Source organism: Fusarium poae, chromosome 4, assembly GCF_019609905.1.
Source record: "Fusarium poae strain DAOMC 252244 chromosome 4, whole genome shotgun sequence".
NCBI lineage: Eukaryota > Fungi > Ascomycota > Sordariomycetes > Hypocreales > Nectriaceae > Fusarium > Fusarium poae.
Window position 1 is genome coordinate 6,604,211 of NC_058402.1, and position 15,209 is coordinate 6,619,419.

Sequence of the window (15,209 nt, forward strand, 5' to 3'; positions counted from 1 at the left end):
GCATCATCTTTCATATATGAGCATCGTCGTAATGCATCCACATCGATCTAGAAACACGGGTATCCATACCAATATAGATTTCACTGTTAATGCCAAGATGCATTGATGGGACTTTGAAAACGGGTAGCGCCATCCACGGACAACGCCCACAGACAACGTCCTTAAATCCCCATAGTTCACTAGGGACAGGGATGTCATGGATACTAACACCTCTACGGAAGTCGTAGATAGATTGGTCTGGACCGTTGTTTAGTGCTAGTATCTGCTTCTCAACTGTCCCTACGGATATATGATACGTCGTGAAGAAAGGCATGGCACGTTTAAAGCCGTTATAGCTCCCAGTTGTTATTTTTTAATGATTACACCTTTATGTTTAAAAATTTGATATCCTGTTCCGGATACGATACTATCTTGACTTACGTATATATATGTCTCCTCTAGTGGTGTTTCCTGAATAGCAGGTTCTAAATACCTGAGGCACTATAATGCGAAAATACATAGCTGTTGGTTAATCAGACCTTACATAAGATAGGAGATAAATCAGCGTTGCTCATATCAAACTAACCGTTCGAAGTAAAGAAAAGCAGTAAAGATAACGTTGGTATGTACCGTACAATACTTCCATGAGGTTGTAGGTAGCAGTGGAGGTTCAAAGGACCGTGCAATTAGTGTCTATTAGACTGTGACACACTGTGCACGACTCATCTCAAAGCCCCTGTCATCATGCAAGACGAGCTCGTGGAATCTCATGTTTACTTGGAGAAGACATCAAAAGTAAAAGACATGATTTCTCATTTCAAACTTTGGTCAGCCACGTCTTACGCCGAAACCGCGATGGAATTTGTGACTCAGTGGAGAAACTTTTGCACGCTGCATCGAGTGATCGGCTAAAATTTTCTCCTCACTCGCTCATCCCGTCACTTTCAATCTTTCTCTCCCTTTCACGTTGCGTGATTGACTACTTCCTGACGATATTCAATCCGACTTTGTTTCCAATACAGGAACGTACTAAAGCCGATTAACTAGAATTTGTCACATACCGCTACCATGTCGGGTCTAACGGAAATCTCCCTGCCAAGCTTTCAAAAGATTGCCTCCGGCAAAGTGCGCGATCTTTTCGAGCTTCCCGACAAGAACACGCTTCTCTTTGTGGCCTCTGATCGAGTCTCAGCCTACGATGCTGTTCTCAAGAACGCAATTCCTGACAAGGGAAAGATCTTGACCCTCCTTTCGGCACACTGGTTCCGGGTCTTGACGGAGCGCATTCCTGACCTGCGCACCCATTTCATTAGCCTCGATGTCCCTGAGGGCGTTAGTACCAAGGAGGCTCAGATTATCAAGGACAGATCCATGGTCGTCAAAAAGCTTTCTGTCATCAAGATCGAATCCATCGTGTACGGTCTCTCCCGTATTAGAAGCCCCTTTCAAACCCATTCCTTGGGCGCGAAATGGCGCATAATGCTAGTGTTCTGTTTGGGCGTCAAGACGCTAACATACTGACAGGCGAGGCTATTTGACTGGCTCCGCTTACAAGGAGTACAAGAAGAACGGCACCGTTCATGGTATCACTGTCGAGCCTGGTATGGAGGAGGCTCAAAAGTTCAAGCAACCCCTGTGGACACCTAGCACCAAGGCCGATGCCGGAGAACATGACGAGAACATCCACCCCGACGACGCTTGGAAGGAGGTCGGTGACCGCGAGACTGCGGACCGCGTCAAGGAGCTGTCCCTGAAGATCTACGATGAGGCCTCCAAGTACGCCGAAGAGCACGGCATCCTTCTGGCCGACACAAAGTTTGAGTTTGCCAAGGATCAAGAGGGCAACATCTACCTTGTCGATGAAGTGTTGACCCCTGACTCTTCCCGATTCTGGCCAGCAGCCGGCTACATGCCTGGCCGTGACCAGGACAGCTTCGACAAGCAGTTTATCCGAAACTGGCTCACCAAGGAAGGACTCAAGGGCAAGGAGGGTGTTGAGCTTCCCCAGGATATTGTCCAGGCTACATCAGACCGCTACCGAGAGGCTTTCCTCATGTTGACTGGTAAGAAGTTCGAGGACGCCGTTAGCCAGTAGACGGCAGGGATACAAAAACGCATCAAAAATAAGCTATCAGTGTATCATCATCTGAACTGAAGATTGATTTCCAGCTTGATGCAAATGTTGCAATCGCGTATAATTATACGTGTGACGGCTGACTGCTTTGTCCCCCTACCCGTAAATCCCTCCCCCTTTTTGAGTTTGCCAGATGCGAGTATGGCTGGCCGTTTTCCTCAGCGTCCAGCCTACGATATTGCCATCTTGATCCTGGAAACTATTAGCGTTTCGACCGCAAATGAAAGAGGGAACACACCTCTGTAGCCCTTCGGTCACGGTCCTCGGGTCTTGCGTGTATACTAACCGATACCATCCTGGTTCGAGCGAGTGTTCTTCTCGGGGATGCAGGAAAACGCCAGCCTCGCGTAGCCTTTTAGCGAGAGCAAATTCCTGATTCAACTCGCCATCTAATTCCGGTGGAAGGTATGGAGATAGATCAATCCAGACGAAAAAGCCTGCATTGCTTCCAGGTAGGTAATTGATGTTCATAGCCTTGAGCTGCGATGTGACGTGCCGGTGGGCTTGCAAGAGCTTCGATCTAGAGGAATCAACAAAAGATCGACACCACGCTCTGTCCTCAAGCATGGCGCTTCCGATGGACAGACTCGCGCCGGAGGGGTTGTGAAACCGCATAGTTGCCTCGATCGCTCGGAGGACTGGTTGGCTTCGAGTGATGATGGCACCGAGACGAAGGCCAGCGGCGCCAAAATCCTTACTGAGCCCGTAGGTGACGTGGAGAAGACTCGTGTCAATGAGGCTCGTGAAATCTATTGACAGGATCGAGGTAAAGGGGGTTGCAGACTCATCACTGTCAAAAACCGAACAGGCGTAGATCTCATCACTCAGGAGATGTAGTCTATGTTTTTGACAGAACTGCATGATTTTGATAAGGGTGGACTTGGAGTAGCATCGCCCTGGCCATTGTTAAACATTAAATCAGTAGAGATCAGGTAGACATTTCTCACCGAGTGGGTTATGAGGGTTGACAATTAGCACCATCTTGACATGTATGCCGGCCTTTCTGGATCTCACCAAGGCCTCCTCGAAATGGTCGACGATATCATCCCGAAATGCCTCCTCGGTCTTATTGTTGGAGTACACAACTCTTACTTGAGATTTATTGCCGAAATCAAGTTCAAAGCGGCCATACACGGGTCTACTGGTCAATACACCGTCGCCAGGGTCCGCAACTCCCCATGCAAGGATATCATGCATTGCAGTAGCGGCACCGACACACCGGATCATATCTGGGGTGATGGGGCTGCTAGGAGTTAAGTACTCGTTGAGGTGGGCGGCTAGAGCTTTAGGGAAGCGAGAACCACCTGCATGACTACCACGATACAAGAAGTCCTCGTTTGAAATGGTGACCTAAATATACAAGTTAAAACATATCTCTCAAGTTTCAGGGGGGATGTTTGAACTCGTACACTCTTGTCTGTGAATTCCTTGAGTTGATCTGTCACCAAGGCCTAGTAAAGGTTAGCGTTCCCGCGATGTTGGACGGGTGGTTAGAGGGAAAATGTTACATTTTCAGCTGTACCGAACGATACCAATCCAGTTGGATTATTGTCAGGATCGTAGTCCCCCCTTGGCGCGAACCTCCAAGGCAGGTCAAGCCCATGCACAGCCTCTGTGGCTCGTTGTGACAGGGCGCTCATCTTTTCGTCTGAGAAGTGTAAGTGTATCAACATTGCGAATCTAGCTTACAGCAGAACAGCTGCTTAAACTACCGAGAAAAGCGAGGAGGGGCTGATGAGTCAGCTGCGGTAGATGTAATCTCGGATACTTGCTCAGATCAAGGATGTACGCCCCTTGTCGTGCTTTTACAAACTGAAGACTGGAGGGGAAATGGATGTGAGAAGCAAAAACAAAACAGTATATGTGTAGAATGAAGTTGTGTCTCTAACAACCTTACTGGACTGGTCAAGCCTGTAAAGGATTATGGCATGACGATAACGACCTTGATGGGCAATTAAACGAGAATCCATGAGGATTAAAGCTGCCTCTTACCGTGGTAGGTACGCATTTAGAATGTCACTGACTCCTTCCTTCTACGAAGTGGATGGATGGTCGATTGTCTTATCGAATTGTAAGGAACAAGACAGGTCAAGAAAAGACAAGAGAGTATGTGTACCTTGGTACTAATTGTGGGCTGCCTTCCATCAGCCTTACAATAATATTTTTTATTCGAAATCAAAATGACACAACATTTTTACGACATTCTGCTGAATATCTCTAGGTGGGTGCATCAGTGGCTGCTCGTTTCTTTTTATACTGTACAAGGATTACCGACGCGTCATGCCTCGACTCAAAAGTTGTGACTGCCTACAACGCGACTTTACTCCTTTGAAGCTTTAGGCCATCAACCAGGAATTCTCTACACAGAAGCCAACATAACACAATGTCTTATCCACCAGCAGTGGTAGAGATCAGTGATGATGAACAAGATGAAGACGGAAATGGAGGTCTCAGTTCATCATCTGTTGTCACGAAAGATGATAAACGCGCGTTGCGTAAGGCACTCGACTCAATTGAATCGACCGGTGATATCGCAACCTCTTGTCACTATACCATGTTTGTGAATCCTGGTCTCACTATTGAGGGTGGTAGTCTCATTCCTCTGCCACTCAAAAAAGACGATGCGCAAACCATCAAGAGTGTGTGCCGACAGGCACCTTTCGGTCATGGCGACAAGACTCTCGTGGACACTTCGGTACGCAACACATGGGAGCTCGATGCGTCGAAATTCGAGCTAGGAAACCCCGAATGGCTCAATTTTTTTGATAAGATGGTCCAGGATACTGCCGTTGGGCTTGGCTTGAATGAAGTCCTTGCTAAACCACACAAATTGCTGCTCTATGAGCCTGGTTCATTCTTCAAGCCGCATAAGGATTCAGAAAAGGAACAGGGTATGGTCGGAACACTCATCATCTGTCTTCCTTCCCAGCATGAGGGTGGTGATGTGCACCTATCGTTTGGCTCCCAATTTAAACACTTTTCTACTGCTCCTGCTTCCAAATTTGACCTTACCTCAATCTCTTGGTTCTCGGATGTGACGCATGAGGTCACAAAATTAACATCTGGTTACCGACTTGTCCTTACATACAAACTGTTCATTCGCGGGAACAGCTTTATTTCGGCTTCTACTGCCCGAGATAAAACTGAACATCTAAGGGCTTTGTTGGACAAGTGGAAATCCCAATCCTGGCAGCCCGACCGAATCATATATCCCCTTAGTCATCTTTACACAAAGACGAGCATATGCTTGGCAAATATGAAGGGTCGTGATCGGGGCGTCACTCACTCTTTAAACAAGATATGTTCCGAGATTGGATTCTATTTCATGCTGGCACATGCGACCCATGTCCGCACCGGAGGCGATGACTATGGTGACTACGACGAGGAATCGGAAGAATACACGAATCTCACATCTGTGTATACTCCTTTGGGGGTTCAGGTTGCCTCAGATGTCACCATTGGTGATAATGAAATCCTGGGGTATAACATCAATAAAGAGGAACCCGACAGCGAAGATGAGGGCGAATTCACCGGCAACGAAAACATGGCGCCTACATTCCGTTATCACAAAACCGTCGTTGTTCTTGTACTGAAGGACCGTCTTCGGAAGTATCTCGAAAAGTTTGTTGGGTTCACTGTTTCAGCTCAAAAATCCCAAAATGACCACTTGACCGAAATGGTTCTCCAAGATCTTGCCAACAATCGAGACGATGCCTATACGGAGCAGGCGGCCGCAGGTTTTGTGGACAACGTCCTACGTTGCAGCACAGAACCCCAAGAACAAACTGTCAGACTCATATCGAAGTGGGCATTGGAACTTGACAGCATAGCAATGTTCCGTACTTGCGTTCAAGCTACATACGCGCCTTTGGGCCCCCGAGCGCCAACTGGTGATAGATGCCCTCATTATGTGTATGCAAAGGCTGTCAGCGATGAACTTTCAAGTCACCTCAGAGCACACTATGATGGCAAGGAATATACCATTGATTGGGACTACTGGTAGGTCAAGCTCAACACGGACAGCCTTAAGATCTACTGTGCTGATATTAGTATCCAGGCTCAAAGATCTTGTCCAGGCTAATAACAAAGCCACGGAATTCGATGCCTTTTGTACTATCTTCAAGTCTTCTGCAAGGCATGAGCCCCTGGTTGAGAGTTTTGCAGCATGGGCAGTTCCCATTGGCGACAAAAAGCTGGCATCTCAAACCATATGGACTTTGTCGGATGAGAAATACCTTTTCCGTGTTCTTATAACACGCAATGCGGATAGCGAGTGGGTGTTGCAGAGGTAAGATGGCCCCAGAACCCTCAAGCGGTGGTGATATGAGACGCAAATTACTGACTAAACTTATCAGCTTTCTTCCGACAGTTGTGCCACGTTTCCATAGATCTCTCGTTTGGACCTTCTTGCGTGGTATCACTGCAGGGCGTTTTGGACCTTTTGAAAATTCTAAGGAGCTCTACAAGTGCATTATCGAACATGGAAAAGAAGATCTGAGCCTCTACGGTAATGACATCTTGGAACAAGAAAGAGGGCAGATAGGCTTTCACAGCAGCCATTTTATCTCCACGTACACAATCAATACCCATCATGATGACGTCGACCATCAGACTACTTGCAAAAGGTTTTTCAGAATGATAAAGGAAAGTTACATCCATGGCGCTGAACAGGAAGCATTGGGATTGTTGGAGCAAAGCTGCCAGAGGCTTATTGAGGAAAGGCAAGTTTGGTCATCACTAAGTGTTTATCACCTAATGAGCAATTTTCTTGAACCCTTCGTCATATTATTGGAGACAAGCAACGTACCTCCAGTACCTGCTATTCGTCAATTTTTCGAGGTTGTGTTACAAGATGTCGTCCACCAGCCGATCATGACCCTGCCCGTCCAACTTATGGGATGGGCTCATGAAAAGGTCTTCTGCACATCTTTGCCTAATTGCAGCCCGTGTCAATCGCTGAATGCTTTTCTCGAAAACCCGCAACAGCAAATATGGCACTTCCCGGCCGCTAAGTATTTGCGACAACATGTCGAGCGTCAACTAACGGATTCAATCTACTCACTGCAAACGATCAAAATCAGACAGCCACATACATTGGTGGTGACCAAATTGGGAACACACTATGACAAGTCATTGCGCGATTGGAAGCAAAAAGCTCAACAAATTTCACACAGTATCCGTGGGTTAAGGCGCGACTACATGAAGTCTTTACTAGGGGAGGAGAAGTACAACGCGTTGGTCATGATCGGGCAGCCAGAACAGAGGAACGTTGGAACAACAGGTCAGATAAATGGGAATTATGCACAGACAGACACAAAACGCAGACGAATATGGGAATGAATATAGGGTCAGTTGCTAGCAGTGTCTTGGAAACGGTTCAAGCATCACGCTATTTTTCTCTTCTACTTCACCACTCAACCCTTCTTCTGTCCACACACTTCATTCACAAAATCATCGGATAAAGTAAGCAGAAGAACGACTCGTTAAGCTGATCAGTGAGATCTCGATTGTTTCGCCCATGTACTACATCTACCAAAATTACCCTCGACGCATAAAGAGAAACAGCTGCACCCATTGCTCACCGCAGAACAAAAGGACTATATTGTTATTTCTTACCTTGCCTAAACTCTCGTCTGCTACCGAAACAAGAGCTCCCAGGCTTTGAAAACAAAACCTAATGGCAGATACTCACGAGATGATTTCGACTGCGAAGAGAGGGGGGGCCATCAAGGATCTTCTATAATTGCCTAGAAAGGGTGCAAAAGACTGTCTACTTGAATGTGTTGATTTCAGAATGCGCCGGTCAAGGAATCTTGAGATAACTTTGGGGGTATGGTTTCAACAACAGCTGATTGGCTTCCGTAGCTCAGTTGGTTAGAGCGTCGTACTAATACTTCAATCTGAATATTCAGTGATGCGAAGGTCTCAGGTTCAAGCCCTGGCGGGAGCATGTCTCTCATTGCCTATCAGCTATCTTTTTGCATTTTTGACCATCTGGCGTTTTGTAGACTACTACTTCTGTTTGTTCTAAACACTTGGTGTGGTGCACCCGTCTTATTTGAACCTTGACAGAGTTTTGGTTTGTGGTTAACAAGTGTAAAAATATGTGTCTTTTTTCTTGGCATATAAAACGTCAAGGTGGTAAAGTAAAGAGAAATGGCATACAGGCGTTGTCGGAAAAGATGGCCAAATCGAGATTTGTTTGTTCCTTTTTTCGATTTATATGGTAAAGTAAATTGTTGCCAAATCTATGTAACTCCAGCCATGCATCATCGCTATGTCTATTCAAACCCAAACTCCCATGTAAATGCCTGTATCAAATACCATAAAATCATACTTGCAGTGCTTCTAGGCCAGCTGTAAAATCGTCTATTTCCATTCCCTTGAAGCCTTCCTCAGTCACCCAAGCTCGTCCCTTCTCAGGTGTAAAGAGGGTTTCGCAGGATCGGCCTACCACCAAGAGACCGGGGGGACGGCTGCCCTCTGTCTCAATGGCCTCGGCGACATGCTCCAGAGTCGTACGGATAACTCGCTGATCAGGACAACTGGCACGCTCAATGACAGCACAAGGTGTGTTGCGCGGCCACAGAACTCTCTTACTCTCGCCTGTCGTGGGAGAGACTTGGGTAGGCTCTGGGGGAGGGGGAGGCTGTGCCAAAGCAGCCTCTTCATTGACCGGATCCAAAGGTTCGAGTTCAACATGGGTGGTGAGCTCGCGGATTAAACCGTTGATACGGTGCAGAGCCATGAGGAAAACCACGGTTCGGCTGGGCACATACTCGGGTGGTGAAGGCGCCTTGCCCTTCTTTCCTGTGCCAGTGCAGATGAGGATTTGATCCGCAACATCACGCTGGGTAGGAGGAATAGCAGCGAAAAGTGGTGCACTCAGGGCACTGGTGACACCGGGAAGAACGGATACTCTATCTCCGTAACCATGCTGACGGAAGTAGGCAACCTCTTCACCACCACGGCCGTATACGTAAGGGTCTCCCTGTTTGAGACGCAACACAGTCTTACCCTCTTGGACTCCAGCGAGAGCCATTTCGAGAAGTTCTTCTTGAGCGCGATCGGCATTTCCGGGAAACTTGCGAGCAATCTGGACAGGAGTACGGCGGGGGATGAGGTCCAAGACACCAGAAGGCACAAGCTTGTCGGCAAGAATAAGATCAGCCGATTTGATGGCCTTGTGGGTGGCTTGTGTAAGGAGATCAGGATGTCCAGGTCCGCTACCAGCCAGGATGATTGTACCAACACGCTTGTCGGGAGTGCCAGGATCACGCTTGATATCGGGTCCGTTGCCAGGATAAGACTTGAGAACCGTCTCTACATCATCGTCTGTGATCGCAGCCAGACGCTTAAGTGGCCAGTATTCACAGACTTGGCTAAGCCACCGCACTCGTCGGTTCTTGGCATCTTCTTCTGTAATAAGGCGGTTGAAGTGTGCGTCCTGGTCGAAAGAGTCGTCGGGGGAGGCGGGGTCATCTTCAGCCACCAGGGCGTCTTCGGTGTGGATGCGTCGGCGAACGTCGCCGAGTCGCGTACAGGCAGCTCCGAGGTTGGTAGGGAGTGAAGCAGCAATGTCGCGACGAATTCTCGAGGCCAACTTACAGCCCCGACCATTCGTGGTGACACCGATCTGGAGAGGCCCATCGCTGTGTGTTGAGAGAAGGGAGAATGTACATAGTTGAGGAGCGTCGACGACGTTTACGGGAATTCGGTTTCGCTTGCACAGAGCAGAGATGTGAATGGCTATTAACTTCGTTAGTAATGAATTGATAGAAGGTTTATTCAGTACCCAACTTACTCTGAACATCTCGTGGTGCAGAAGTGACAAAGACAGCGTCCACCACACCATCAACTTCCTCACGACCAAGTTGTAATAAATCGGTATCTTGGAATTCTTTTTTGTGCCATTGAACACTCCCATCGTCTATCTTCTTTTGGAGAGCATAATGAAGCTCAGCGTTTTCGGGGGCGATAAGAATTGGCTGTGCGCCAGAACCTAGAGATTGACCACATCGAGTCGCAGCGAGTGGGTTTGTACCAATAACGAGGTGAATGTTGCCTCTGCAGTTGAGGGCTGTAAGAAGTGAGGTTGGTATCGTAGAATCCATTTTAGTAAATTCGAATCTGCTTATACAGAATAATAGAAAAAAAGAACAAGATTAGTATTTAACTCAACCAAAAAGACAAGCACAATGTCGCCATTGCGAGATTCGGCCGGCTTATAAACGAGGTCCCATATCGAACTGAACTAGCAGAGAGAGAGAGAGACCCTTTCTTTCCCGCATCCAAACTAACTAATCCTTGCTCTCTCTTTCCCTCATGGAAAAAAAAGTTACCCCATTGCCCCTCCCCCTCCATACTCCATACTCCAAATAGAGGTTACTTGATTGGTTCAAACTCACGCCATCTTCCTTAATCGGCCTGTCGGCGGGCACTTAAAGTGACTTGAGATAACGCAATCGCCGACTTCCGCGGGCCGCAAGCGGAGATGTCAAAATTGCGATAAAGCACGTTATTTCTGGTACATGAGATAATTTGTGGCATGGAATTCCGCGGTTGTGGTTCTTTGATCGGAAATGCGAATTTTCTGAAGAAAACCATCTTTTTTTGAACACGTGACGATCCATATCATCCGTGCCATCCTACCCTTGTCAACAGTAGTCATGATGGGGTTATCATGATGGCCAAATAGATTCAGAACACGAACCACTATGAACATACCTACAATATTATCCTGTAATATCGATTGACTGTTTCACCAAGTAACTGCAGCGAAATAGGCTGGAACATATTTTCATTGCCCATCACTGAATATATATCCAACAAATCTTCTATTATCAAGTCGAGCAAAAAGACAAGTCCATGTCTACCCAAACCAGACAGAGAGAGATACTTCACCACCACAACTTCTATCACATTCCCTTCAGGCGTCAACTAATACACCAAAATGCAAAAAAATAAGTGCCTCGCTTGTTTGCAATCGTACTTTATAGGAACAGCCCGATGCGGGGGTCGAACCCGCAACCTTGAGATCGCGTACTCGTAAGAGTCTCACGCTCTACCGATTGAGCTAACCGGGCGTGGCTCTTATTGTTGAGACGGGTGGTCCTTGATAGAGTACAGGAAGCTGGAGAGACTGTATCATGCCAGTCCTAACACAGCTGCTGATGCTACCGTCTTTATAAACAAAGCTCACATTCTTCATTCGAGATTCAGTTGCGTTAAAAGTCATTGATTATTCAGTGTTGAGATATATCGTCATGTCCAACGCCTTCATGTCATATCACGTCCGGCCCGTTATCATCCTTTGTACAATATCTATTTTACATCAATAATACATCCGATCCTCAACGTCGGCTTCTTCTCTCAACCGCAGCATCATCCTCCAGCTCGGCTTCGACTTCCTCGTCCATCTGCTTGGAGATCATTCTCTCCTCCTCTTCCTCCGCCTCCATAATCTCTTTGAGAAGGCGACCCTTCTTGTCTAGCTTGTTCCTGCTACGACGTTCGCGAGGGGCATTCTTCTCGCTGGCGCTGATGCCTCCAGGGCCCATGACAATCTCGACCTTTCTGGGTTTCTTGCCCTGTCCGGCACGCTTGCCACCGTCATCAGGGCCCCTGCCAGCGCGGACGGTTCGCTGCACTCGTGTCTTGGCTCCCAGAGCCCAAAGATCACCCCATCGTGACTTACGAGCATCGTGGTATGCCAGCTTGCTGAAACTCTTTGGGACTGTCCATCGCTCAAGCCTACCCTCTGGTGTACACATATCTAGTGTAACATGCCCCTTTCGCTTCAGAGGAGGCATGATCACTCGTGGAAGACTCTGCATGTCAAGCTTTTCGTCCGAGTTTTCGTATCCCTCAAAGGCCTGGTTTGTCGCTTCCTTTCCGGTCATAGGCTTTTCCTTAGAAACACCTCGTCTGATGGCGACGTAACTGAACTCAACCTCACCCTGGTTGTTGGAGCTGTTTCCAAGCATTCGAGTGTAAAACATGGGACGAACGAATCGCTGGCTGAAATGGCAGTAATCCTTACGGCCAGCACTCTTGCCGGGTGTCTGATACATGGGGCACAAACCCTGGTTGGTACAAGGAGCCACGACATATCCGAGTTCCTTTTCACGATCATATGCAGGGTTGAAGTCTTCGGGGAGGAGCTCAAGCTCTCCGGACTGGGGGAGAAGGAACTGCTTCAGGACTGTGTCGCGAACGTGAGCCACGGCCTCAAATCCGCGAGGGTGAGCCTTCTCGAGAACAATCAAGATACCACCATCCTTGTTCAATAGATTCCAAAGATTGTTTAGGACGGCCTGCCGGTAGTGATCCTGCTCTTCCTTGAGGAAGAGATGCGAGGCGACAATAACATCGTAGCTCTTTCGGGCTTGTGGTTTGTCACCAGCATCCAGGCGTTCGCCCTTCATCTCTCCTGAGTGTTCGTAATCAGGAAGTCTTGGAAGGAAAGTCGTGTTCTCAAGGAACGTCTTGGTGCGTTGACGTAGACGATCAGAGCCAATAATGACTGTGCGCTTGCCTGGGATTTTGTTTCCCTCAACTTCACCCTTCTCCTTCAACAATTCCCATTCTGCTCGGACAATCTCATCCCATGCGATCAATCCCGCACCACCCGATCCTGCATCGAGGACGCTAATGCCACTACCATTCTTGAGTTTGGTCTGAAGCCAGTCACTTCCGACTCGCTTGCGGACTTCTCTGAGGGTGGCCATGACTGAGGCATAGGCCGGTGGCAGGAATCCAGCAAGGAAAGCATCGCCCTCGATCTCAGTCATGTGACGCTGGTCTGCTGCGAGACCAACTCGATGCATATTTCCGTTCCTCTTAGCTTCGGGTGTCGCAGGGGACAAAGGAAGGCCAGGGCCACCAAAGGCACTTTCAGCAGCGCTCTTGACATGGTCCATATGCGTTCGCTGCAAAAGGTCACGAATGGGCGTGATCAGCTCATCCTTTGGTAAAGAAATCTCGACAGGACTGTCGTAGAAGCGACCCTCAATGGATAGCGGATGGAAACGGCCTGCTTCGCCAGTTGGCCGCTCACCTCGCTCGTATTCCTCTGGCCAGTATGGTTGTTCCTCCTCCAGTTGCTCCATAGCGAGCTCCTCGTCAGCGGCGGCCTTATCTTCAGCCTCTTTCTGCTCCTTTTGTGTAATCTTAAAGTCCTCTGAAAGCTTTTGCAACGCATCATACTCTCTCTGGCTTCTAGCGACCAAATCGACATAACCTGGGGCCTGGTGTGCTAATTGTTCGATTCCGAGATCTGCCAGATCGGCTTCTGGTACTGTCTCGTCCGCCACCCCCACATTCTCACTGGGTGGGATCTCGTAGGTAATTTCTTCAAATCCGCCGTCGTCGAGCTCTCGTAAGAGAGTCCCCTCGTTATCTGGTCGTGGAGTTTGCTCCATATCGGCATGCTCTGGAATACCGACATCTTCGGGTCTTGTCTCACGCAATGGCGCTCCGTACAATCGTTCGTAAACAGCATACTCTTCGTCGTTTAAATATCCTTTGGGAAGGGTATCTCGAAATCTCTGCTTAGCATCACGGACAATCTGTTCAACGTCCTCTGAAGATGGCCGGGTCTCTGGTTGAGAATCCTGTCGCAAGCATCTTGAAGTTGAAAATGCCTGTGTAATTGCTGCGTTCCTATTGGACTGGGTCTTTAAGAAGGGAGAAATCCGTCTTGAACGGAGTAAAGGAGTGGAAGAAGAGTAAAGTCGAGAAGATACTGCTAAAGAAGAAGTATTACACCTCGGACAAGCATTTCGAATTCCTCTGGCTGACAACATTTTCTCTACTGTACAAATTTGAGGTGGAGATGGAGGTTTGTCAAGCTTCATCAGGACGGTTTTGTTCAAACGCGCTCTCACGTGACTGTAAGTGGCAATTGTACTATAACATCATGGTAGCAGAAAAATTATCCCCTAGAAGCATAAGAGACGAAATTTGTAGGTCAGTTTATGCTCCTAAGACCATACCTTTTAGGTTATTTATTTTTGTAGCCTAATGCTCAGATGTCAACTTTTCTACCCATTAGCCTGGCTCCGTCATCCAAGGATGATCAGATATGATCAGATTATACGTAGTAGAAATTCAAACGATAATTTTATTGCTAGAGAATAGTTTCTTAGGAAAAGTGAATCGCCATGCCCAAACGAATCCTCGAACCCTCGTTAAACGCCATACAAATACCCTGGAGAAGCTACTTAATCGCCACCCAGATCCGCCAACGTCTTGAAGGAAGATCGCGGAGGGCCTCTAGCACCTCCAGCTCCCTGACTAGAGCCACTACTGCTTCCAGATGCTGGTTTTCGATGAATATTGAATGGACTATTCTCGGCTGACTTGTAGGGATCAAACTGTCATTTTGTTAGCGACTTCTTCATCCCAAGACATTATTCATAGCCTCCTTACCGAAAGTAATGACACAAAATACAGTCCGAAGAAGGTTATTAAAGCATCCAAGATGCCCTTTGCGTTCCACTGCTTTAACAACGGAGCCGATCGCGCATCGCCACCTAGTGTTCGACCAGGAGTCTTAAACACATCGCCAGTGACAGAACCTCCGAGTTTAACGGCGTTATTGATAGCCGCTGTGAGAGCGGGTGGGTTTGCGCCCTTGATGGTCTCGATACAGCTGCCGTTCTGGAAGATCTTGAAGGTGGGCATGGCGGAGACGCCCTGGGCTCGCGCAATACCGGATTGGCTATCGACGTTGATCTTGGCGAATGCCACCTTTTTCGGACTCGAGTGTTCTTTAGCGAGAGCGTCAAACGTGGGCGCGATCATCTTGCAAGGGCCGCACCAGTCGGCATAGACTAAACAGTGTTAGGTTAGTGATCATGAAGTATCCGCGGGGTCTTTTGTACGTACAATCTGCAATGACAACATTAGTGCCTGCGAGGAGACTGCTCCATTCAGACTCGGAGCCGATGCTAATAGGACCGCTCATGGTTGCGATGTCGTTGTTGTTAAAATCGGTTACTTGAGAAGAAAGGCCACATCTGTCGCATAAGTCTCGTTGGTCGCTGACCACCTAAGCGCGGGAGTGGCATGCATAAGTTGCAAATAGCAGGCG

At 48.0% G+C, this 15,209-nt stretch overlaps 6 protein-coding genes and 2 non-coding genes across 8 annotated transcripts; 3 read left to right on the top strand and 5 right to left on the bottom strand.

Annotated features, from left to right (window-relative positions):
• Positions 1-1,047: 1,047 nt before the first annotated feature.
• FPOAC1_012213 (uncharacterized protein) lies at positions 1,048-2,074 on the top strand (the record flags this gene model as incomplete). Its single annotated transcript, XM_044856573.1, has 2 exons — positions 1,048-1,394; positions 1,504-2,074. 2 exons carry the CDS (start codon positions 1,048-1,050, stop codon positions 2,072-2,074), a joined length of 918 nt encoding a protein of 305 aa, XP_044703886.1.
• Positions 2,075-2,283: 209 nt separating this feature from the next.
• On the bottom strand, positions 2,284-3,786 carry FPOAC1_012214 (uncharacterized protein; the record flags this gene model as incomplete). Its single annotated transcript, XM_044856574.1, has 5 exons — positions 2,284-2,305; positions 2,352-3,009; positions 3,061-3,463; positions 3,523-3,564; positions 3,622-3,786. 5 exons carry the CDS (start codon positions 3,784-3,786, stop codon positions 2,284-2,286), a joined length of 1,290 nt encoding a protein of 429 aa, XP_044703887.1.
• A 710-nt stretch (positions 3,787-4,496) lies between these two features.
• FPOAC1_012215 (uncharacterized protein) lies at positions 4,497-6,828 on the top strand (the record flags this gene model as incomplete). Its single annotated transcript, XM_044856575.1, has 4 exons — positions 4,497-6,112; positions 6,171-6,401; positions 6,469-6,620; positions 6,785-6,828. The coding sequence occupies 4 exons, from the start codon at positions 4,497-4,499 to the stop codon at positions 6,826-6,828; spliced, it is 2,043 nt and encodes a 680-aa protein (XP_044703888.1).
• Positions 6,829-7,968: 1,140 nt separating this feature from the next.
• Positions 7,969-8,063, top strand: FPOAC1_012216. The gene has a single exon. It is a non-coding gene; the product is annotated as a tRNA-Ile (tRNA).
• Positions 8,064-8,444: 381 nt separating this feature from the next.
• Positions 8,445-10,227, bottom strand: FPOAC1_012217 (uncharacterized protein; the record flags this gene model as incomplete). The annotated part of the gene is made up of 2 exons (XM_044856576.1): positions 8,445-9,862; positions 9,918-10,227. The coding sequence occupies 2 exons, from the start codon at positions 10,225-10,227 to the stop codon at positions 8,445-8,447; spliced, it is 1,728 nt and encodes a 575-aa protein (XP_044703889.1).
• Positions 10,228-11,116: 889 nt separating this feature from the next.
• FPOAC1_012218 lies at positions 11,117-11,199 on the bottom strand. The gene has a single exon. It is a non-coding gene; the product is annotated as a tRNA-Lys (tRNA).
• Positions 11,200-11,466: 267 nt separating this feature from the next.
• On the bottom strand, positions 11,467-13,920 carry FPOAC1_012219 (uncharacterized protein; the record flags this gene model as incomplete). Its single annotated transcript, XM_044856577.1, has 1 exon — positions 11,467-13,920. The coding sequence occupies one exon, from the start codon at positions 13,918-13,920 to the stop codon at positions 11,467-11,469; it is 2,454 nt and encodes an 817-aa protein (XP_044703890.1).
• A 417-nt stretch (positions 13,921-14,337) lies between these two features.
• FPOAC1_012220 (uncharacterized protein) lies at positions 14,338-15,083 on the bottom strand (the record flags this gene model as incomplete). Its single annotated transcript, XM_044856578.1, has 3 exons — positions 14,338-14,490; positions 14,546-14,949; positions 15,005-15,083. 3 exons carry the CDS (start codon positions 15,081-15,083, stop codon positions 14,338-14,340), a joined length of 636 nt encoding a protein of 211 aa, XP_044703891.1.
• Between the last annotated feature and the right edge of the window lie 126 nt (positions 15,084-15,209).